A 23,574-nucleotide genomic window follows, 5' to 3' on the forward strand; every position below is an offset into this window, starting at 1 on the left:
TCCCCAAAACAACCACACAACGAACATAACCACTAGGGGCAAAACCGTCATTTCGCACCTACGGTGCGAATAATCCGGGACGGGCTGTCACAAGTAGGATTTAGTTTTAATCTCACTGGTCAACCATTGTTGTAACAAATCTCTTACAATTTATTGGAAAAATAAAATGCAAAATGAAAGTTATCTATTTTCTATCTAAGTGAGAGTCACGACCTAAGTGGGTGCCTAGGAGGGCGCCTGTGTAGGTCTAGGCACTCTTTCTTAATTTTCAAACGTTTATGATTAATCAAGGTGGTGGCCAACTGCTTAGCGCCTAGGCGAGGATTTTTAGGCGTTCATTTATGACAAAAAAATCACCAAATAATTTTTAGTCCAGTGATAATTTTTTAGTATGAAAATGGCTGTACCGAAAAAATTGTTCTTGAAAGAAATCAGGATTCTAAATTTAAATAATAAAATGTGAGATTTAAGTGGAACGCCCTACCTTTACATGGCCAATGACACATCGATGCGTGCAAGTTTTTTCAACATGGTGTTGCATCATTAACACGGGACGCTAGGATGATGATGCTTCCATACATAGGATTGAATTTTTTTTTTACTTATAATCTATTTTCTTCAAATTGATCCCAACACTATTTTTAAGATGTAAATTTCAAACTTTGGATTTATAGTGTCATATTGGTTGAAACCTAATATCAAAGTTTGTTCTGTACCCTACACAACGAATGTCAACAAACAAGATCAAAGTTAAAAAAAAAAAAGTTGAGCAAGAACATTGGTTTTCTCGACGGTCCAATCTTTCTTGAAGACAACGCCCCTCACAGAATATTTCATTTGAGCACAAGACACTAACTTAAACCATTTTATTCATTTCAACATCGCCTTTTTTTTTTTTTTTCTGCGATTATTCGTCCAAAGGAAGCTGCTGCTGTATTTCATCATACATTTTCAAGGATTCAACATTAGTCACGGTTTCACGCCCGTCACTATTTCCTAATGTTAGATCTGCCACTTCTTCACTAGACAGCTTTGAAAATTCGCCCTGCAAAGTGCTTCCTTCGGCTTCACGTTGCACATTCTTGCTTCCCATAACTTCTGCTTCCTTGGTACCAAGTTCAGATTCCCAGCCTTCTTCGATCTGACAACCAGTTCCCTCCGATGGCTGGATAGCATCGTTGAATTCAGCTTCAGAACCGACTTCTAACTCCGCATCAGCAACAACTCTGGTTTCCATTTCTGCTTCTGTTTTAACATCAGTGTCATTAGCAGAACGCCATACATTAGGCTCCCGAACATGCCCGAGGAGGGGAAAGAATAACTTACCTGAATGCCTATGTGCTTTTTGATTTTCGTACAAGGGTTTTTTGAGCAGCATTGTTCCAGGAAAGACCATCAAGTTGATCTTGTTCAAACTACGCTTCTCGTCCCCTTCTATGGGTACAAAGCCAAAACCCTGTGTCCACGTCTCTACCAAATCGGGAATGGCAGCTACGACAAGCTTTTCAACCTTAAAAGATATTAGCATCTACAATCACACGGAGAAAGAAACATATTAATAACATGAACCAATAAAAAGACTCAAATGACGAATATCTGCTGGACCAGTGAATTCTAAAATCGGAGGTCCGACCTATACACAGATCGATCCTACTTTTATTTCTAAGAAATTAAGAATATTACTTGATCCTGAATTTAGAAATAAAGGAAGACTTGTAAACTACGTTTCCATAAATAGGTATAAATCCTGATATATTGTGTATCTTTGGCAGAAAAATAAATACAATTATTTCAAGGAAGATGCCATGAACTACATATTCTACATCTATACCTCTTCAATTGCAGTCAGAAGGCGTCGGCACATTCCCTGGCGACGGAAATTACTGCAAGTTGCAATGAGCGGCATCTCTGCAACTGTTGTTCCATGCACCCTGCAACAAACAAAGTTGGCAAAATATGTCAGAAGTTCAAAATCAAAACAATGAAGCACTAAGAAACTCAGAAAACTTGGGTTGGTAAAGACAGGAGAGCTGAGAAGAACAGTGGAAAAGCTCAAACGGTGTGCTTCTGCACAGCTTTGTACGTGCATCAAAATGATGGCGATGCATGCAGAGATATTTCAATGCCAAGTGTTGAAAACCTCTGAAGTACCTGGTCCTGTACCCACTCCCATGACGTACACCGTACATAAAACTCATAAACCTCTAGAGTGCAGCCAAACGACACCACATGTGGCAAATATGCATAGCCCCTACTCCACCCAAGAAGTCAAATCAATATAGCACTTTATTATTATTCAACGCAAGTGGGCCTAATATTTAAGAGTTGCCTAATTGTGTCAATTAGAACTCTCCACCGTGGAATTGACTCTGGTTGGAGATGTTGAAGATGCTCCAAGGGAGCATTAATAATTCATTCATGAAGTCAAAACCACAATGTCACTGAACTGCACAGCTAGCAATCAACGAGGAAGTTTTTATTTTTCACAAGAAAGAAAAACATGCTAACAGATAACAGAAAATAGATTAATGCGGATGCAAGCTGAAGAAAGAAACATTAGAACAAAATACTGGTGAGAAACCTAAACAAAACGAAGATCAAAAGAACGGACCAACTAACATATAAACATTACATAACATAACATCACAAACAGCTTAATTTCGTACTACCTGATGGATGCTACAGATACCAATGCATCATCTTTCTCCAAGACTGCAGTGTAAAAGCCTTGAAAATTCAAACGTGCAAACTCTGACCTGAAAGTTACACAAAAATAGCAATAAGTATTTTCATGAATACAAATGATATTTGAGAAGCAACTTCACTTAAACCAAATTACAGCAAATTGCAAGAGGAAGTAATATTTTAGATATAACTGTTCAAAGCTACACTTTAAGAGCCCTACTTATCAAGTCGGAAAATAATCACGATTCTTTAATAAAGAGATGATCTCACCCCCAATTGTACAAAACATGGGGTATCATGTCTATGCCTGTTCTTGGATCAACCATTGACAAAAAGCATTCCTCCATTATTGTAAGAGAAACAGCTAGTTTTGTATTGCATTCTGCTTTAAGAGCAAACCGTTGAGCAGAATGACCCTTTTGGTCATCATGAATACATCTAAGTAGTGTCCATGAAAATCCATCAGCAAAATGATTAATGCAGCCAACGCGAGATTGAAGACCAGAATAAGCCTACACACAACCGTTAAAATTAGTATTCGAATTAATGAAAACCAGTAAGAATAGCAAATGAAGACTAATAAATTCAAAACGCTCTCTTTTGGCCTAAAACAGTAAGCAAATTTGATCACATTGCTCTTTCATAACAATTATGACAACTTGGAAGAAACAAATCACAATGAACAAAGAAACAACTACTTGACTCTATCACCGGTTCCCTATAGCCAAATAATGTTCATCACAAACGTGCAAAAAGTTGTAGGATGACGTTTTAGGAAAGGAAATCCACTATATATTTCATTTACGTAAAAAGAAAATAAGTATTTGAAGGAAGTCCTTAATTCACCCAAGGAAAAAAACTAGAAGCCAGGAAAACTCATTAATTTATTTTTGTGTAAATCCTGACAAATCCTCCTTGATTGAAATTTTATTCATAAGATAATATAAAATTACCTCCTGACAGCTTCTATTACAGAAATAAGTATCCGGTATGGTTCCGTAGGTACATTTATCTTTCAGGCATGCCGCATGATCTGTTTATAAAAGAATTATAAGGTAAGCTAGACAATGGAAAGAAGAAAAAAAAGAACATAAATAAAAGGGTAAGTTCAACTTAATCACAAGATGGCCACTGATAAGTTAATAACAGAGAGGAGATTAATTAGAACAGAGATAATAAACAATAACATGAAATAAAAAATCAATTCCTTGTAGTCTAATAGGCAAAAATGGGTTGAACTTCCTTACACAGACTATACAGTATGAAAACACATAACCAAGTTACTTTTTATGGCGATTTATTGTCCACTTTCATATATAATACTTATGTTTTTAATCAACTCCAACAAGCTTCTAATGCTCTCTAGCGAATATAAATTAAAATCTACTAACGAGAAAATATGGATAAAAATAGATCACATTTTGGTGTTGAATATCCATCGAAGGAAATTGTGGAAAATTAACTTCTATAAATATAAGAAGGGTAATTATCCTTTTATTTTTCTAATAAATATTAGAACACCAATATACCATCTTTGCGATTGAAGAGAATATTAGGCACCATGTTATAGTTAGACATGTACATACCACATAAAACTTCAACTTATCTACATGTACTGAAAACAGTTTTAGTTACAAGAAAGATAATCTAGAAACAAGAAAATTACATTTATGCTCACACTGTGAACACTTAAATCCATCAGGACTTGAAGCCCCCTTATCATTGACGAAATCACCACATATCCAACAGGTGCAATTCGAGCAATACCAGTTGCCTTCAGGGAGCTCCTGAAGTTCAAAAGCAAAAACAGATGATTAGTTTACATTAAGAGAAAAACAAGTATAAACTCCAAAACAGTCGCAAATCAACAAGAATCCTTCTATGAATAAAATATATAAAAAGTTAATAATTAGTAATCTAATTGTGTGAAAATATGGAAATAGACATATTTTCTTAACGAAATGTTTAAGCTGAACAGAAGCATAATTAGTTATGAAAACATTTAGAGGCGCTAGAACCAACCGTGCAAAAGTTATAAAAACATAGAATGGAATGGATACAAAAAATAAGGAGGAAGTTTCAGGAAAAATAAACAAAACGTATCTAAAAATCAGCAAAAACAAACCTGCAGAGACAAACAAGCCTGATGAAAAGTAGAGGGGCAATTATCACAGCATATCAGCTCGCCACCATCACCACAAAGTCCACATGAATCATCATTTTGATCATTTTCATCATCTCGCACGACGTGGGTGCTCTTTTTCCTGGTCTTGTATTCAGCTGACCAAGCCTGAAGCTGGCATAAGGTGAAGGACTGACCAGATTCCATGAAAAGATTCAAACATGGACGATTCTGTTTGAACCCACCATGACTCTTGAACTCAGAAACTGAAACTACTTTACTGCAACACTTGCAAAAAATGCCATCCCTGGTAACCAGACCATCTATAAGGACACCACCATCCTTAGGATTCCGATACTGAATCACATCATCTGGAGATAAGACCCCAGCATCAATTAACCAAGACAAAACTGTTTTCACTCCTACAGAATGCCACTTTCCATCCTTAAAGTGCTTTCCCCCACTGCCCAGGCTTCTTGGAAGCAACTTGCAACGACTCTTTTGGCTTTTAGTTTTACCTTTCTTATGAGCTCTTGATTTGTAGGCTTTCTTTCTAGAAGAATATTGAGCATGCGTTGTCCTAAAATCTTTATTTTTTATAATAGCTGAAACCAACAAGTCATCATCTTCAATTTGGCATTTAAATGATTTACTTCTTCCAGTCTGGACATCATCACATTCACGTGAAATCTTCATCAACTTTGAACTTTTTCTCCCAATCTGTTGCTGGCAAGAGTCGGTAGGTAAGTACATCTTGCGACTTCCTTTGCATCTTTTATTGCCTGTAAATTCATCTTGGACCTCTGTCGACTTTGACTGGGCACCATTAGCATCAATACACAGGGAATCAGCATTCTCACTTGAAGTAAAATCTAAAAGGCCACTTCGGTATAACGAGCTTGGTTCAATTTCAGATATCTTTTTAGACTTCCTACGTGTTTTTCTTTTCAGAACATCAATTGTGTAGTTTCTTTGGTTATCTAATGATCCCTTCTGAGCACTTTCCAGCTTATCATCAACCTTGCCTCCCTCCAATTCATCTTTTTCCTCAGAAGAATCCACTGAGGTGTCTTCCATAACTTCCTTAGGCGTTTCTAAATCAAGTCCAGAACTCTGTTTATTAGAGCCAGGGGAATTTGCATTGCCATCTTGGTGAGGCGAGACAGCTTCAGAACCTCCATGCACATTGTTACAATTTCTAGAAGTAATAGGATCATCTCGATGAGTAGCTGACTGAATACAAATGCCACCAGACCCACAAACTGGTAAGGAATCCGGACAAGTTATTTTCCCAGAGAACCCATTTTCAACTCTATTACCAGCATTCACCAAGCAATGACTTTCTGCATGAGCTGAATAAATAGACAGTCCCATAAGAAATTTCACTTCCTCATTACTTGTCTGTCCGCAATGTTTTGAGGAACTTTCATTACCAGATTTCCTACAGGCATTGTAATCTCGCTTAGAAACTGCTAATCCAACCCTCCTAGCCAGTGTGGACTCACGGAGAGGAGCTGACACATCTTCCTTAGTAAAATGACTTTCTATGTTATTGGCACTAGTCAAGGCCAAAGCAGAATCAATCTTACGGTTCGAATCAGCTATACTTTCAGTTGCTTTAACTATCTCTCCCTTTCTTAGACTACCAATCTTTCTCTCAATAAACACGACAACCACAAAAGGATCTAAGAGCCTCCACCAGTAAGCCAATGCAGTAGCAGGTTGTGGATGATGAATCTCTTTCTCAATATTTACTAAAACACCAGACAGATCTGACCAGAACTGACTGATATTGGCCCACTCCTTTGTATCTTCCTGCAGCATACTGTACCCATCTGCTAACAGAATTTCTCCACATAACCGCCAAGCTTTGGGGAGTTCCCAAATTAACCTTCCCTTAGGTGTTATATAAACAGTCTCCATATAATTTCTACTAGGTCTTTTTCGCCTCTCAATATGCCATCCAGCAGCTTCAAGCAAGCGAACAACATGATATCGGAGAAGCGGACGAGGGTCCTTACTATTCTCCGTCTTCAAGGCAACATTGGAGACATCCAAAACAGAAGATTCAAATCCGTTGGGCTTTCCCTCAGAATGTAGAGGAGTTCTGGATTTATCCATAACAGTGGCTAATGGACTTGCAACCAGAAGCCTGGTCAAGAAGTTCTCATGTGAAGCAATAGCTTTACTTAGGCAGACTTCCTTTCTATCATCCCCATCTGAGTTTCGCAATCTGCACTTTGAAACATCTGGGTCACCTGCTACGCCCAGTTTGTTAAGTTCTGCATGTTGCTTAAACAGATAACAACTAGACGTGACTCCCTGGCTAGAAGATTCAACCAAACGAAATGTCACTGTTTCAGAGACAGAGTTTGAAGCTAGACCAGATGTGACCCTTCCTAAACCAGGTTTGGTATTAGGAAGCTCATCAACTGAAACCTTCATTCTATTAACAGTCGCATCATCACCATTCCTATCTAACATAGCAGATCTGTCCAAGGAAAACCCTGGTGCAGAGGTTTCTCTAAAATCTTCGGCTGCATTATAAAACTCCTCTAAACAGATATTTTTTGAGGAGTGACTCGTTACAACTGAGTTTTCACTGTTTGGAGACGGTGCTCCATCAGTGTTCTTACTTGACTCACATTCAAAGTTAATCATTCCAGTAACAAGACATCTATTACTAGTACGACCAATGTCTTGACCAAAGAAAACCTCTGTGAATATACAGTGCTCATTTTTCGATCCTTCAAACCCATCATCATGCAAATCGTCAATTTCTTTGCTGAGAAACATCTCTGTCAACTCACAGCAGTTCCACTTTACCAGTCTTCCTTAAGTTTCCTAATTTGCACTACATATAACCATCAGCACGAAAGGTGAGATCTACCCTGCTGTATATTCCTCTGTTTAACTGCTGCTGAAAATCTGGAATCTGCCCTTGACAAAATCACTATAAATACTGAAGTACAGGTAAAGTCATTTAATAACTGCCAACCCCAAAGCCATGGTAATCTCCGTACCTGGAAAATAACATCTTTACTAATTGAGAGCAAACTTGTTCAGTCTCTTCCTTTCTTTAGTGAATATATATAAATATATATATATATATATATCCAACATCAGAAAAGGCAATACTACATGGCCTTCATTCACAAATCACTGCATATAAAACAACGTAGTGTTCCTCATCAATGTCATCATTCAAAGCTGATGTTTTAGCTCAAACAATCCAACTACTGTTGAAGAATCTACAATCACAAGGAAAAGGGCATTAAAAAATTGGGATGTAGAACTCATATAATTAACAACATCCAAAAATCACTCCTAGCGGTATACGGCAAAACTGAATATAAACCTCAATTCTTCCATTAACTCTATAGCTTTTGAAAGACAAAACAGCCAAACTCCCTTCCCTCCAATAAGGAAAATCACAAAATAACCCGAACACTTACATTACAGATACCAATCAAAATTCAAATGCAATCCATATATCCCTCTAAAAATCGATACCCTAACAGACCAACAGATCCAGCCGTTAATTTAAACTTAATTCGTAGCAGCTGACCATAATCAGATCAAGCTCCAACTAGAATATTTTTTAATCCATTTAAATCTTTTAGTATGTACATACAGTGCAAATATTCAAATCTTGATTGAGTTTGAGTTTGTGGACGTTCTTTCAGATTTCAACTTCATTCAAACGTACATGGATAAATAGAATTCATATTCAGATTGGGCTTAATTCACACCAATTTGATACTGATTACCGAGTCACTGACAGACCTATAAATGTTGGAACTCCTATAGAAACTAGGTAAAATGCAACAGGAGCATCAAAAGCATCTAAAAAGAAAAGAAAACAAGAAAAAACAAACTCCTAAACACTTAATTCTTATTCACATTATGGCAATAGAACATGTCAAACCGTTAAGCAAAATATCATAACTCTCTCTCTCTACACACAAACACACATACTGTTTTTTTTTTTTCATAAGCAGGAGGCAAGACATCATAACTCTCTCTCCTTAAACCCTAAACCCATCTATGATCTAACGGTCAAGAAACATGATCTCATCTAAAAATTTAATTAAGGCTCTTATGAGACATTTTGGTACATGCGGGTGTGTGTATATTCCCATAATTAGTAAATGAGTAACATAACTTATATAACATTTTACCAAACAAGTGGCAACATAGAACTCCATTGCCTAGACCTAAATGCAAAATGCATTTAATTACTATTGTCAACCAAATAAGATTTCTCGCTGTGTTTTACTATTCTTAACTTCACATGAATAACATTTGCAATCACTTCAAACTAATTAATTATTATAATAACAAAGAAGAGGAACTTTTACAACATAAACAATAGGAACCTTATCTGACTCAAATTCTCACACGTGGAAAGACAACTAGTCTTTCAAATCTTTAGTCTCACATAATCTGTGTTGTTTAAACAGTAATTTATATAAAATTTAAATATAAGATTACTAATTAAACAAGTCAACGCCATTTTTTATTTATAAAGAGACGACTATATTAAAAGAGGAAAGAAGGAGAAACAGTCAAACAACATAAAGGGTGGTCACGCAAACCACCCAAGCAGAAACAAAAATAGAAAAAGACAACTCCACAAAGCTGAAGAATGCACTAACGGAAACTAAAAGGAAGCCGCCTTCTAATCTACCTAAATTCAGGAGAGAGAAATTCCCCTGAACTCAGAACAAATGGCAGCCCAGAGGGCTGACAAAAACCTAATTCTATCCCAAAGCTCCGGAAAACAAGCTCCTACATAATCTTCAAAAATTTCTCTCCATCCAAAGCCCCCAAAACACAGCGAGAATTCTGCAACCCCACATCACCTTCACTTTCTTACCCTTCCAAACAAAATGTGAGCTTCACTGTCCAGCTTCAACCACAAACCCAAAGTGTATGGACAATGAAGAAAGATATGATCAGTGGATTCCAAATCTAACTTACACAAGATACGCCAATATGCACTCATATTTACCTCGTGATTTCCGTACATCGCCTTCACCAGTTCACTAGGCTGCTATACACCACTTCGCCAATATTCATTTTTCTACATGAATGTATGTACTATAATTGAAAGATCGTCCAAAATAAGATAAAAAAATTATATCAAAAATGCATTTGGCTCTTATTTAGTTTCAGTTAAATCATAAACGGTCCCCCTAATGAAAAATTTCTAGTTTTGCCACTGCTTAATAGGAAGGAAGAATCTTCAAACATATTATTAATGATGTAGTTTCTCATTGACAGGACACCACAATTCATGTTAGAAATACCCTTCATGTATCCTGCATGCATAAGTAAATGTCTGCAGTCTTGAAAAGAGGGGGAATTACGTAAAATGGAGATATTAGAACCATTTTACATTAGTACATTCAGTATTCAACGAGGAAAAAAATGGATACAAGATTGCTTAAATAAAATAAAATTTTGACAAAAAACAAGGATATTATTGGACTTGTATAAAATTTGAAAATGTCGAAAATGCTTACTTGTAACTCAACTCACTATACATTTTAAACAATGACATGCATTTATTTTAGAGTGATAAGAGTTGGTAGTTACAGGGTAGATGGTTTTTGCGTATTGGGAGCTGGTTTTTATGTGGGGAGACAGTTTTGTAGATAATAAGCTCCCTTAGTTTTGTATATAACCAGCTCCCTTTGCATAAAAACTTGAAAACAAAATTGTCTAAATTCTTTAAAGCAATCGTCCTGTTTTACGTGCATGTTGAAGAGGAACTAGTTACATCCCAAAACACACATCACAACCAAGATTTAGGTAGTGCACGTTGCTATGATTGATAAATCAACAAAATTGCCTACTAACCTTCAGTTCCAGAAAGAAAATCATAAATACAATGAGTTGTTTTGATTTTTATAGATAAAAAGAAGATATTAGTAATTAGTAATATATTGGTGCCATGCATTTCACACCAAAAGCCTAGTTCGAGGAAATAGATAAAGAAACTTTCTCCCCTTAACATTCCATGTTCTAAACCATCCTTTTCCTAACAAGACGGTCATTTCCAATATTAACCTAGTCAGGAAATAAACACACACAATGACATAAAACAGTCTAATCCCTCGATCAAGGACTGCAACCCCATGAAGGTACACAGATGGTTCAATTCCCCCAGAAACAATGCAACCTCTTTTATACTTTCATAAACTTGAAAAGAAAAAAAAAAATGAAAGGACACTCTCTTAGTTTGTATCATTACAGAATACAGATACAGCTCAAGGCACGCAGTAAATTTTTGTTATTATTAACACTCTCTAAATGCACATGAAATAAACGAGTAGAACCATTGAGCTTGAATCAAAAATTAGTAATCATAATAAACCTTATGAGGAATTCTTCACCGGTAGAAAATATCCCAATATTGCACATCAGTAATAGAGACAGAGAGAGATTTCCAAGACAACAACAGGATATATATATATATATATATATATATCACCCATGCATTGGATCCCAAGGACATGAAAACTCATACACACCCACGAAAACGAAAACTAATCAACAAATTTAAACCCATTACCAGAAATTAATGAAACATCAAAAGCAAAAAAAATCCTAAAATATCCCATGATTATGCAGATCAAAACCCATCATATAAATCCTGATAAAATCACATTTCCTGGTTGAAGAAACCACAATTCACTCCCCCGCCATTGAACATATTCACACAACAGAATAAACCAGATAAACGAACAAATGAACAAAAACCCAGAAAGGTATCTCACCAATGCAATGCATTTCCTGATCAACATGCAGAGCTGATAGATGCACAAAACTGGTGTTAGGGATTGAACAATTGGTGAAAAACTCAAAAGGGTTTTTCCAATTAGTGACAAATCAGCTGAAAAACAATCCAATTGGGAGAGAAACAATGAGGTTTAAACAAACTCACCTAGCGATGCATTTCCCAATCGACATGCAAAGAAGATCCGAGCAGGAAATTGGGATTAGGGTTTTGAAATTGGAGGAGAAAGAGGTAATGGGTTTGAGTGAGAGAGGAGATAAGAAGAGAGAGGGGGAGAGAGAGAGGGGAAAAGGGGGTCTGCTTTTTATCACTTAACAGTCTAGCCGTAACGGTAGACAGCAAAAAACTCCAGCAGAATTAAGGGCTTTTGATAACCCGGAAAGTGCTCCATGTACAACAGATGCCATGTACATGTACACTCCCCTCTCTCTCCTCTCTCTCCTCTCTCTCCTAAATCTCATGCTATCATCTTCCATGTGAGCAGCCCATGTCATCTCATCTCTCTGTCTCTCTCGTCAAACCCACTATGCTTTGTCTCCTTGCATATTTTGAACCCCATAAACACCACCCCCCAAAAGTAGGGTTTATAATATTTGGTCACGCTGATCATGGTAAAGGATGGTGTTATAATTCCGAAATCTCTCTCTCTCATGATGTTGGGTTTGTGCGCTCGATCTGCTCGGATGAGTCTTAAGACAATGTATCATGTTATGGTTTGTTGGCATTTATAGGTTGTTCGAGCTTCGGTTGCTTGTTTGGGTTCAATTATACTTTTATCAGTAATAAGAAAGATTGTTATGAATTTTTTTTTTTTAAATGCAACGGTGAATTTTTGATACGTGTAATAATGCACGAATTATATATGTCATGTATGTTTATTGCGAGTATTACGAATCACCAAAACTTCAATAGTAAGATAATTCATCTTTTCTACAAGTATAAAGATTGATTGCACTGTTCCGAACTTTCTTTTTATAATTGCTTAAAGACAAAACATTGTCTTAGCGTACTTCCACGATGTACGGAATCAAAAAGTACAATATACCCTTGCTAGTTTTATTGTGTGGTGTACCGTGTACGTACGAAAGATGGTAAGAGTTTAAACCTATGATGTGAGTGTACATCTCATCTCATGCTAATTTGTTTATAACTCTCTACTTGCAATTCATTTAAAGTGGTTTCAATAAAAATTGTGGAACATACCACGTACAATGCTTTCAATAAAAAGAATTCATTTATAATAAAATATTACTTGTATCATTGAGGTTTTTTTTAAATAAAAAAAAACAAGAATAGCGCTTTGCATGGACTAGCTCAGAGTAATAATTGAAATAAATGCTAGTAAAATTCAACGTTATTACACTGTTTGTCACCCATGCAATGACAAAATTTATCCTAATCCAACTTTTTTTTAGTTAATTTGTGTATCTCATATTTTTTGGGCGTTTTGATATAGGCGCCTTGTTTTTTAATTTTTTAGACTAAACATACACTCCTTTTGAAAATTTGATCAAGCATTTTCCTAAAATTTTGGTTATTAATTTTAGTTTTTCACATAAATTTATTTTGTTTAGAATTTTAGGTTTTCACAACTTTTCCTGGACATTTCGTATTTTTTTTCTTTTTCTTTTCCTCTTATCCCTATATTTATGCATTTATTATCCATTTCTATGCATTTTTTTATTGTTTGTTATAATTTTACTCTTTTGTTTTTGTGAATATAGTAGAATATTTATAAAAAAAATTGTCAAATTTTATTATTTAGAAGACTCAACACATAATAAAGATTTGTTTGATTATATAGCTACATCTAGTTACCTATAATATGGACACATTTAGTTTTACAGTGGATTTGATTTTTTGTATTTCTCTGTACATTTGGAATGTAAATTTATCAAAAGGGTTATCAAATAGAGACATTTGGTTTTGTGGTACATTTGTGATTTTTTGTTCATTTGGTATTTTGGTACATTTGGAATCTAAACGTACCAAAAGGGTTACCTGACAATGGGCACATTTGGTTTATCTGTACATTTGAAATCTAAACGTACTAAAAGGGTTATATAACAATGGGTATATTTAGTTTTATGGTATATTTAAAATCTAAACGTACCAAAAGTTGATACTTTTGTTCTCAAATGTACCATAAGTTTTATGTGACATCCCGTCCCGGAATTATCGGAAACGTACGTGTGAAAAGACTGTTTTGCCCCTAGTTTGTTTTCGTTACATTATTGGTTGCTTTGTGTGGTGTGACATGTGTTGGGCCACACACACACACACACACTGTCACTCTCCTTGTCTCTCTCTCTGTTTTCCCCCGAGAACCCCATTCCTTCTTCTTCTCCTTCAAACTCGTACAGACACACACACAACTACCCTAAAACATCACAGATCGAGGAAACCAAGGACTCAGTTGTGATCGTGAGGTCGTGGGGAGCAAGATCATACCAAAATCAGGTCAGAACTTCGACGTTTTCACGTCGATTTCACAAGCTCCGTTTGGGGTACTATTCATGCAAAATTAACCTAGCTAGTTTTTGGGATTTTGAAGCTTGTAGATGTCTTTGTGAGGTCCCAAGGAGCTTGGGAGTGCTTCGTTGGACGATTTTGGACGTCAGGAGCGTTAGTTGTGGAGTTGGCCGAGTTTTGGAGTTTTGGACATGTATAATCTTGTAGTTTTAGGCCTTAAAACTTGTAGGATCGTGTTCTACTAGTCCTAAGCTTCATTTTGGTGCAAAAATCATGAAAAACGGTTGAAAAATGAGCGAGAAAACCTAAGTTGCAGGTTTTCCGGCGACGGTGACTCGCCAAAGAAGGTGACGGAATATTCCGTCAGGATTCTGACGGAATATTCCTGACGCCGTTAACGGAATCTGTCAGTTTTGACGGAATATTCCTAACGGCGTCAGTTGACGCCGTCAGTGTGCGCCACAAGTGCCTGCGCGTGTGGCCGTGCCTTGGCCGGCGCGTGCGGCGGAGGAAAATTTTTCTAAAAATATGGTTGTGATCCTGAGGTTGTGTAGAGCACGTTGGTATATTCATTTGTCAATTTTGAGCAATGTATGAGAAGTTATTTTGAACGGAAGGTTATGTGCTTTAAAATTAACGTTTTTATAGTTAATTCGCATATAGGTGATTCCTATCTCGAGGACGAGCGTGCACACTCGAGGCAGGGGGCTACGACCCTTCCACATACCAGTGAGTGGGCTTTTGTTTTCCGTATATACCTATATACATATAATTCCCAGAAATTAGTATAAATGCTTATTCGTTATATGCCGTTTCTTTTATATAATTGGTGATTATGCATGGTTAGTTACATATATGGTTATTATATATATTCATTTATACGTTTATATATATAATGGTGCTGTGGAGGCACAGGTAAGTGCCAGGTAAGCGTTATTTCATTTATGCATTCAATAGTGATTAGAGATGTTTAGAGAGCTCGTAACCTGCACCCCCGGTGTTAGTGCTCCCGCCCAGAGTAGGGCACAGTCCTTCACGTGTTGTTCACCTCCCGCACCATACGCTCAGCTTGGATCCAAGTTAGGTGCACAGTCCTGTCATACAGACCACTATAGGTGGTTCCGACTCGTAGGTGACCCGCGATTATTCGTACAGCCTTCACGTGATCGTAGCACTAGAGCGTTTATATGTATTACACCCAGGCTTGTCGTACAGACCACTATAGGTGGTTCCGACTCGTGGGCAGGTTTAGTTGTTGAGATTGAGATTTGAGCTCTAGATTCAGCCGTACAGGTTACTTTAGGTGACTCCGGCTGCCAGTGATAAGTTATTGACACGGTTTATACCTGAGCACTTGCATATTATTATGAGGCTTTGAGCATGACGGCATACCTTTGAGCATGATGGCATACCCTTGAGCATATTTGGCATATTTATACATACGTATATATGTTTATTTTCTGGGAAGTATACAGGTTTTACGGCGAGGGGTTAGAATGTATTTTATGAAATGGTTTTCAAAGAATTTGTTTTTGCCCACTCACGCTTTTGTTTTGCGCCCCTCCAGGTTCTAGTAGCTTAGCGGGTTCGGTGGTTTTCCCAGAGGACGTCCCGGCATTTCTAACAGACACTCACCGATGTAGGGTCACCTTCGGGTGCACTATTGTTGTATCTTCTCTTTGGACTGCTGTAGTCTTTAGGCTCTGAATTCAGCGTCTCACTTACGCTAGCACTTATTTTATCACATTGCATATGCTAGTTTTAAATTATTCGTACTTTTATATTATTTCCTTTAGCTTCCGCACTGTGCACATGGCTACGTCACCTCCACGTGACGGCCAGCATGCCCTGATCTCGGTTGGGGTGTGTCATTTTAAGTATATTTTTTAAATATCTATAAGTGAAAAAATATATATTGAATACTTTTTATTGAGACATTTTTTTATAGAAAGAGATTTTTTTTTAAAATACTGATAATAAGGTAATGAGGAATTAGTTAATTAATTTTTTATTTTATTTTATTAAAAAAATGTCATTTAATATGTAGAAGGGGATTGACGAAATTAAATTCCTATATTGTAGGCAATTAGTTGCTAAGTTACCTTATGCCTCTATATAAATGCATTTAAATTAATGACATGGAAATTAAATAAATAGAAAATTATTGAGGTGGCAATTGATCAAGGCACCTTAATCAAATCTTTAAAAAGGATGAATGTTTAATCTAACAAATATAGAAAAGATGTAGGGCATTCTAATTTTCCTCATATTTTTTCTGCTGACACGTGTTAGAACTCCATATTTAAAGCTTGTTTGGTAACTTTTAAAACAAAAGTGAAATGAAATTTTATTTATTTATTTATTTATAGGATATGAGAATAAATTCGGTAAATTTCATTCGATAAAATTTTTCAAAAATGAAGACAATAAACCGTGTTTCGCACCAATATTTCCCTAATATACTTTTTGATAACTTTATATTAATTATTTTTACGAAAATTGATTCTTTCTTTATTAGTGCTCATCCCGACCGGATAGTTACGAGCAATATAATAGTCGGTCGGGATGGATGGACTCATAGAGGAAGGTTTCATGTTTTTTTTCTTTGAACACTACTTGGATGCTGCAAATTCTGCAGCAACTTCTGCTTCCATTCAACCACAGATGAATGTGTGTCCAAATAATTAAAATTTTAAATACAGATTGAACACTTGTCCATCTGTAATTAGATAGAAGCAAAAGTTGCTACTGAATTTACAGCAGCTAAGTAGTGTTATTTTTCTTTTGGATGGGCTTTTGGTTGCATGAAGACAAATTGAGATATGAAAGATAAGATTTGGACTTCTGGGTCCAGATCGGCCCAAAGATTAGCCCACAAAGCAAAACTCACGTCCGCCATATAGGCATGTCCACATCCAAACCCACACAACCATCATAGGCTAGCTATCTTCTAGAAACAACGCGAAACCTCGGAACCGGAAGGCCAGATGACACGTAGCATCTCCAAATCAACAATAACGGTAATAAAAAACAACAACAATAATTTTCAACCTAAAAATTAAGGGCTGGTTTGGTATTGCTGTGCTTTGAAAAAAAGCTGCTGTGAGAATAAGTGGCTGTGCTGTGAGAATAAGCGGCTGTGAAATAAAGCCAGCAAAGTGTTTGGTAAACTTTTTTGTAAAAGTGCTTTTGGAAACAAAAAGCAGTATCATAGTGTTTGGTAAACTTTTTTGTAAAACAGCTGTGACTGTGTGAAATGACCAAAAAGGGTATATTACTAGATGTGTTATTAATTTAATTTTCTTAACAAATAAAAGTGAATTACTAAATATATTTTATTTTTAGAAGAAAAATATTTATAAACTTTATCTTAAATATTAATTAGTATGACAAACCACGTGGCATGGTGTTCCCGGCACACCTAAAAATTTCTCCCTTCCGTGACACCTTTTTCTTCTTCTCCTTCTTCTTTTTCTTTTCTTTTCTTTTCTTTTGTTTTGGTTTGTCTGCATCTTTCTTTTTCCTTTCTTTTCGAAAACTCCTCCCTTTCTCTCTTCTTCTTCCCCGTGACAACACACACACACACACACAAATACCCACAGTCGCACAACTCAGGGAGAGTCACCATCATCGCCGTTGAACTGCTTCTCTCTCTCTCTTTCTCTCTCCCCTGCTCGCGGTGCCGGAGTACGCCGAGCATCTCCGGCGAATTTTAGCTTGTTTTCCGGTTGGGTAGGCATGGTTTCTCCCTTCTTAGTCTTGTTAGATGTTGGTTAAATGTAGTTACTGAGTTGGGTTCATGAATTTTCAAGGTTTTGGAGTGTTTTTGGCAAGGGTGGAGGTACACCCAATTTTCCGGCGAGTGCGTGTTTTCCGAGGGATTTTCCGGCCACCACAAGCCGTTTCACGGCGAACCCAAGGTATAAAACTACTCCTCTTGGCTAGTGCTTCATTTTGATACGTAGATCGGGGTCTAGGTTGTAGTTTTGACGTGTGAGAGAGTTCTGGAGAAAGGCGAGAGCGTCGGTATATTTCATTAAACCTGGACACTGTTCACCCGTGTGTGGGTGAAAATAAGCTGCTTTTGGAAGCTACAAATTGCAGCTTCTTGTCATCTCTTGGTTTTGGGCTTTTTTTCACCCTCAACTTTGAAAAAAAGCTGCTTTTTAAAGTTTACCAAACACCAAAAATTTTCATAGCTTTTTTTCATAGGAGCTTTTTTTTTAAGCACCTCAATCCCAAACAGGCCCTAAATCTGATATGATATGACATAAAATGACACCTCTTCACCCAATTTAACAACAGCTACAAATGCTTTTTAATCAGTTATTAAATATTTTTTTATTGTTTTCTTCTCTCCTCCGTTTTCTCTTTCCTCTGTGTTTTCCATCTCTGTGCAAATTTCGTCCCTCCCTTATCCACCTCCGCCATGAACTCCTCGCTTATTCCATGACCACCAGGTAGAAAAACCAGCAATCCAAACATGCCTAAAACAACCCAGAACTCAGTTTTTCTTCACTACCCAGATTAGGAAAACATAAAATCTTCAAAACCCGGAAAAAAAGTTGAAGAATTTATGCGGAAGTCGTAAGTTACTAACCTGTTTGAGTAAAGAGACGGATTGGCGGGTGTCGGAGCTCGAGAGATCGATCCAGTTGAGGGCGGAGACTCTGGCGACTCCGTCGCCGTTTGTGATTTGGGTTGCCATTTTCCGGGGAAACTGAAATGTCAGGAGTTGAGAATTCAGTGTATGAAATCGAGTGTGGAGGACAATCTTTTGGGTTTTTTTTAACGAAAAAGAAAATAATATAATAAAATAATAATTTAATTTAACGATGAAAAATAAAATTTTAAAAGATGTTAAATTGCTTTATAAGCTATCAAATTCAAATTTTATGCTTAAAATTTGAAGAAGATGGTCTTAACCCCTCCTCTCTCATTTCTTTGAAATTTTTTTATGTGATGAGAATACAAATAATACATTGCATATTTTTATATAAATAGTAAAATTTAATATTTTATTAAACATATTTCGAGACTGTTGGACGAAAAAATATCTCCATTTCTCTTGCTCCACTCTCCTTTTTTTTATTTCCAAACTCAAACCCTCAGTCCCTCTTCTCTGAAAGTGCTTCTTCTCCTCTTCCTCCGCCTCTGCAGCTATGGCTTCCGATTCTCCTGCTAAGAAGGTGATCACAATCATCCACTAATCACCTCACTAATCACCACGCTAATCAGCTCATCTTCTTTTCTTTTTCTTTTTTTAATTCGATGATTGTGTTTGCTTGTGAGTGAGATTTTTGACTGTGGACGCAGGTTTTGGTTCCGATTGCGAACGGCACGGAGGCGATTGAGGCGGTGATCACCGTCGATGTTCTGCGGCGAGCTGGGGCCGATGTTACTGTGGCTTCTGTGGAGAAGCAGCTTCGGGTTGATGGTTACCACGGCGTTAAGATCGTCGCTGATGCTTTGATTTCGGATTGTAGCCAAACTGTCTTCGATCTCATCGCTCTACCCGTACACTCTCTCCCTCTCTTCGTATTTGTATATGTATATGTATATGTATATGTATATGTATATGTATATTTACAGTACATGCATATGTATGCTTCTGTTACTATTTGTGTATTAGAAATTTGAAATGTGGCTACTTTTGTTTGTTTCTGAAAGTGCTGATAAAATCGAATGGAAAGTGTAAAACTTGGCTCATATTACTTCAATTTTCAAACTTGGCTAATATCACTTAAAACTTTCAGTTTGTTTCGATTTACCTGAAGAATTTTTTGCTTGAAGCAGATGTGTTTAGCTTCTTTGAGTGTGGGATTTTGGTCCGTCACGCCCAAATTAATGTGTTGCCTAATGCCACTATTTAATTTCCAAGTAATGTCCAGACGAAGCTGAACTGCTGATGTAATCCGTATTGTATGGGGTGGAATAAGGATTTTATCCATCGTTGTGTGTATCGTGCTCTCACCGGCTTCTCCAATTCTGCTTTAATGTTTTCTCGTTGCATTGTACTACTCCTTTTTAGGTACACTTGAATTTTATTATATCTGTTTTTATGCTGTAGGGAGGCATCCCTGGTGCCGCTAATCTTAAGAATAGTGAGGTTCTGGAAAGCTTGGTGAAGAAGCAGGCTGCAGATGGGAAGCTCTACGCTGCAATCTGTGCTTCACCTGCAGTGGCACTTGCGTCATGGGGTGTGTTGAAGGGACTGAAAGTAAGATCTCTAAGAACCTCCAATGTTTCATTAATTATAAAATTTTAATTAGTGTTTTTTGTCGTTTTTGATGACTAACTCTGAACTTGTGGGCTCTATTGGTTTTTAACAGGCAACTGGTTATCCACCTTTTATGGAGCAATTAGCATCTGGTGCAATCGCTGTTGAATCAAGAGTGCAGGTGGATGGCAAAGTTGTGACAAGTCGTGGACCTGGTACTACCATGGAGTTTGCTGTTGCACTGGTCGAGCAATTGTATGGGAAAGAAAAAGCTGATGAAGTTTCTGGGCCACTGGTATATACTTTCTCAATGTTCTTCGTTTTGATTGGTTGTGTTATTCTTCAATCCCTCACCCCAATTTAAAAGGGAAAAAAATGGATGCATAGAATATAAGAAAAAAGGTTTGATGATAATTTCCCTTGGGCACTCTAATCATTGCAGATTTAGTTCAATGAAGACAAAGATTAAGGGAAACAATGAGAAATGGAGATTCATTGGAATTTACCATAGTCTAGAAATGTGTGGATTGAATAAACTGGTATTTTTAATTGAATTGAGAAAAGATGGTAAAGACCCCAGAGGATGAAATTTATATTTTTTGCTAATATATTTGACAAAAAGGAAAATAAAACCATTCGAGGTTCGTATATAAGAAAACTTAGGATAAAGTATTCAGTAGATGATATTGTGAGTACTTAAATGAAAAAGGGGCTACTTTGTTATACTTGTGGGCTTTAAATATCTATCTATATGGACCTTTTTGAGCTTAACTTCTTCCTTATATATAAAATAAGCTCGATCCAGTAACATGTATGCTTGAACTGCTGCTTGTACACGGCTTGTATTTTTAAAGGTCTACCTTGTCATTGATTGGGTGGAGGTGGTTATTGCTAGCTTTTGGTGGTGTCATTCTGCAGGTGGCTTTCTTGTCTACCGACTTCAAAGCTATTCATTGTCTGGGAAAATTGAAATAAATATGATTCTGTTGTTATCTGGCTTCACCTGCTACCCTTGATTAACGGCCCAACTGGCTGAAGCCCTAGACTCTGCAGTTTAGAATGCTGTTTCGGTTTTGTTTGTGGTGGGTCTGTAACAGTGTTTTTGTACTCAGGTGATGCGGTCCAACCATGGGGATGAATATGTCATAACAGAGCTAAACCCAGTTGAGTGGACTGCCAGTGATTCCCCTAAGGTGAATTTTTTATATTCTTATCCATTTTATTGTACATTGCATGCTGTTACTTTACTTTATGTGTAAGGCTAGGGAGACTAAATTTTGAAACCAAATGATGTGGTTATTGATTGGATTATTTCTCAAGTATTGATTAACGTGCTTATTTCCTATTGGGGACACATCATTTGGTTTGCAAGTTTGGTTTAAAAGTTTGGTCTCCCTAGCATTGTCCTTACTTTATTGGGCTTTTGTTGGACGAAGTTTGAGAACACCATTGTGTGTGGATTTCTTTGTCTACTTTATTGGGCTTTAGCTCAAGTTGCATTCAGATAGGGTAGGAAGTGTAAATTCAAGTTCAAATCTTGTTGTAAGCAACCTAAAAAAGGGGCTATACTGGAATGCTTTACTTGGTGGTGATTTACATTTGCATATATCTCTAGGATCCTTTCGAATTTCAACAATTTTTTAAGGTATAATGTGCTTTGTAAGTTATAACTTCTTTTGTCTTTGTTATCCTTTAGATTCTTGTACCTATTGCGAATGGCACAGAGGAAATGGAAGCTATTATAATCATTGATATTCTACGATGGGCCAAAGCAGATGTTGTGGTGGCCTCTGTAGAGGATAAACTAGAAATTATTGCTTCCCGCAAAGTTAAACTGGAGGCAGATATGTCCCTCGATGAAGCTACCAAACTTTCGTATGACCTGATTGTCTTGCCTGTAAGTTGGGTTTCCAGCTTTCTACTGTTTAACAGTTTCTCTTTACCCTATTGATTTGTCAAACAATATTCGTATTTTTTGATCAGGGTGGACTTGGTGGTGCCCAAGCATTTGCAAAATCGGAAAAGCTCGTGAATTTGTTAAAAAAGCAGAGGGTATCACAGAGACCTTATGGAGCAATATGTGCCTCCCCAGCTCTAGTTTTGGAACCCCATGCCCTACTCAAGGTATGCTTTCAACGTTGAACAACCTAATAATCGCATGTACAATTTTGTGCAATTCCATTAACGTTGGCCCAATTCTGGCTGCCCCTCTTGTAATTGAGTAGTGTACTAACTGGACCTAACATTATAATCATTTCACTGAACCTTTCTGCTTCTTGCATCGTTCAAACTCGTTCAGGAACTTATTTACATTCAAATCTCATATGCATCCATCACTGCATTTTAGAAACGTTTTAAAATATCAGCTTTTTAAATGCCTTTTCCACTTTAGTGTTTGCTATTTAAATTTTTGATGTTGCTGCAACCACTTAGTGAGCTTTGTTCTTTGATCCAGGGCAAAAAGGCGACAGCGTTCCCCGCAATGTGCGACAAGCTGTCAGATAAAAGTGAAATCGAGAACAGGGTGGTGGTTGACGGCAACCTCATCACCAGCAGAGGACCAGGAACTTCAATGGAGTTCGCTTTTGGAATTGTTGAGAAGTTTCTTGGCCGCAAGAATGCAATAGAGCTCGCGAAACTCCTTCTTTTCGTTCATCCTTAGAGCTCATGTTCTGGTATAAGTTGCATCCCCATACTTTCGGCCCGGGACTACCAAAAGCGGAAAGCTGGATTCATATTTCAGTGTGAATCCTTTGTGCTTTACGGAGTTTGTGTATAAATAAATGTGTAGAGAACTGGCTTTGATATTGTTCATCTGTAGTCTTGTACTGAACAGTCTGTTAGAACCAAAAAAAAAAGGAGTTCCATCTGTAGTTTTGTACTGAACAGTCTGTTAGAACCATAAAAGAGTTCATCTGTAGTTTTGTAGTATCATCGTTGTTGTAGGCAGACCTAGGAGCCTAACTTGGGTTGGGCCAATCCAAATCCATTCATGTTCGATCTGACTTTAAACCTGAATTAGTGGTTTCTTTTTTTTTTTTTTTTTTTTTTTAAAGTTACAATCCGTCCGAACCTAACTCAATTTCAACCTGTTCATTGATTGGCTACCAGATTGTAACCCATATTAATTAATGTTCATACTACACCCAAATGAGCCAAGTTCAAAAACCAACGCGCTTTCTAATATTTTTTTTAGTAAATTACCCATTATAATTACTTAAGCTCTTAGGGGATAAGGGGCTTTGATTAGTCAACCTATATTTGTAGTAT

General features: G+C 37.0%; 2 protein-coding genes across 8 annotated transcripts; one reads left to right on the top strand and one right to left on the bottom strand.

Annotated features, from left to right (window-relative positions):
* Nucleotides 1-852: 852 nt before the first annotated feature.
* Nucleotides 853-12,307, bottom strand: LOC103934274 (increased DNA methylation 1). 7 transcript variants are annotated; one of them, XM_018644262.2, is made up of 11 exons: nucleotides 11,760-12,305; nucleotides 11,593-11,625; nucleotides 7,831-8,058; nucleotides 4,811-7,742; nucleotides 4,352-4,472; nucleotides 3,639-3,718; nucleotides 2,956-3,197; nucleotides 2,670-2,756; nucleotides 1,832-1,931; nucleotides 1,327-1,528; nucleotides 853-1,245 (listed from the first exon to the last, which is right to left on the bottom strand). In XM_018644262.2, exons 4-11 carry the CDS (start codon nucleotides 7,601-7,603, stop codon nucleotides 908-910), a joined length of 3,963 nt encoding a protein of 1,320 aa, XP_018499778.2. In that variant the 5' UTR covers nucleotides 7,604-7,742; nucleotides 7,831-8,058; nucleotides 11,593-11,625; nucleotides 11,760-12,305; the 3' UTR covers nucleotides 853-907. The 7 variants fall into 7 exon arrangements, with proteins under 7 accessions (XP_018499778.2, XP_048441467.1, XP_009342284.2 ...); XM_048585510.1 differs by lacking the exon at nucleotides 7,831-8,058 and having other exon boundaries at nucleotides 4,811-7,830; XM_009344009.3 differs by having other exon boundaries at nucleotides 4,811-7,969.
* A 6,796-nt stretch (nucleotides 12,308-19,103) lies between these two features.
* On the top strand, nucleotides 19,104-23,235 carry LOC103934276 (protein DJ-1 homolog B-like). Its single transcript, XM_009344014.2, has 8 exons — nucleotides 19,104-19,273; nucleotides 19,401-19,601; nucleotides 20,155-20,304; nucleotides 20,417-20,599; nucleotides 21,417-21,497; nucleotides 22,001-22,201; nucleotides 22,288-22,428; nucleotides 22,760-23,235. Exons 1-8 carry the CDS (start codon nucleotides 19,247-19,249, stop codon nucleotides 22,964-22,966), a joined length of 1,191 nt encoding a protein of 396 aa, XP_009342289.2. The 5' UTR covers nucleotides 19,104-19,246; the 3' UTR covers nucleotides 22,967-23,235.
* Nucleotides 23,236-23,574: the final 339 nt, after the last annotated feature.

The sequence above is a fragment of a genome, unplaced genomic scaffold (assembly GCF_019419815.1).
Source record: "Pyrus x bretschneideri cultivar Hongxiangsu unplaced genomic scaffold, Pyrus_bretschneideri_v1 Contig23, whole genome shotgun sequence".
Lineage (NCBI taxonomy): Eukaryota > Viridiplantae > Streptophyta > Magnoliopsida > Rosales > Rosaceae > Pyrus > Pyrus x bretschneideri.

What these genes read in the sequence shown, in the direction of transcription:
- LOC103934274 (XM_009344008.3), bottom strand. Translation starts at nt 7,603, where the DNA reads ATGTTTCTCAGCAAAGAAATTGACGATTTGCATGATGATGGGTTTGAA. An exon ending in GTAATAGAAGCTGTCAGGAG is followed by an intron (nt 3,198 to 3,638) that starts GTAATTTTATAT and finishes GGTTGTGTGTAG; the next exon opens with GCTTATTCTGGTCTTCAATC. An exon ending in TTCTGACTGCAATTGAAGAG is followed by an intron (nt 1,529 to 1,831) that starts GTATAGATGTAG and finishes GTGTGATTGTAG; the next exon opens with ATGCTAATATCTTTTAAGGT.
- LOC103934276 (XM_009344014.2), top strand. Translation starts at nt 19,247, where the DNA reads ATGGCTTCCGATTCTCCTGCTAAGAAG. An exon ending in TCGATCTCATCGCTCTACCC is followed by an intron (nt 19,602 to 20,154) that starts GTACACTCTCTC and finishes TTTATGCTGTAG; the next exon opens with GGAGGCATCCCTGGTGCCGC. An exon ending in ATGACCTGATTGTCTTGCCT is followed by an intron (nt 22,202 to 22,287) that starts GTAAGTTGGGTT and finishes TTTTTTGATCAG; the next exon opens with GGTGGACTTGGTGGTGCCCA.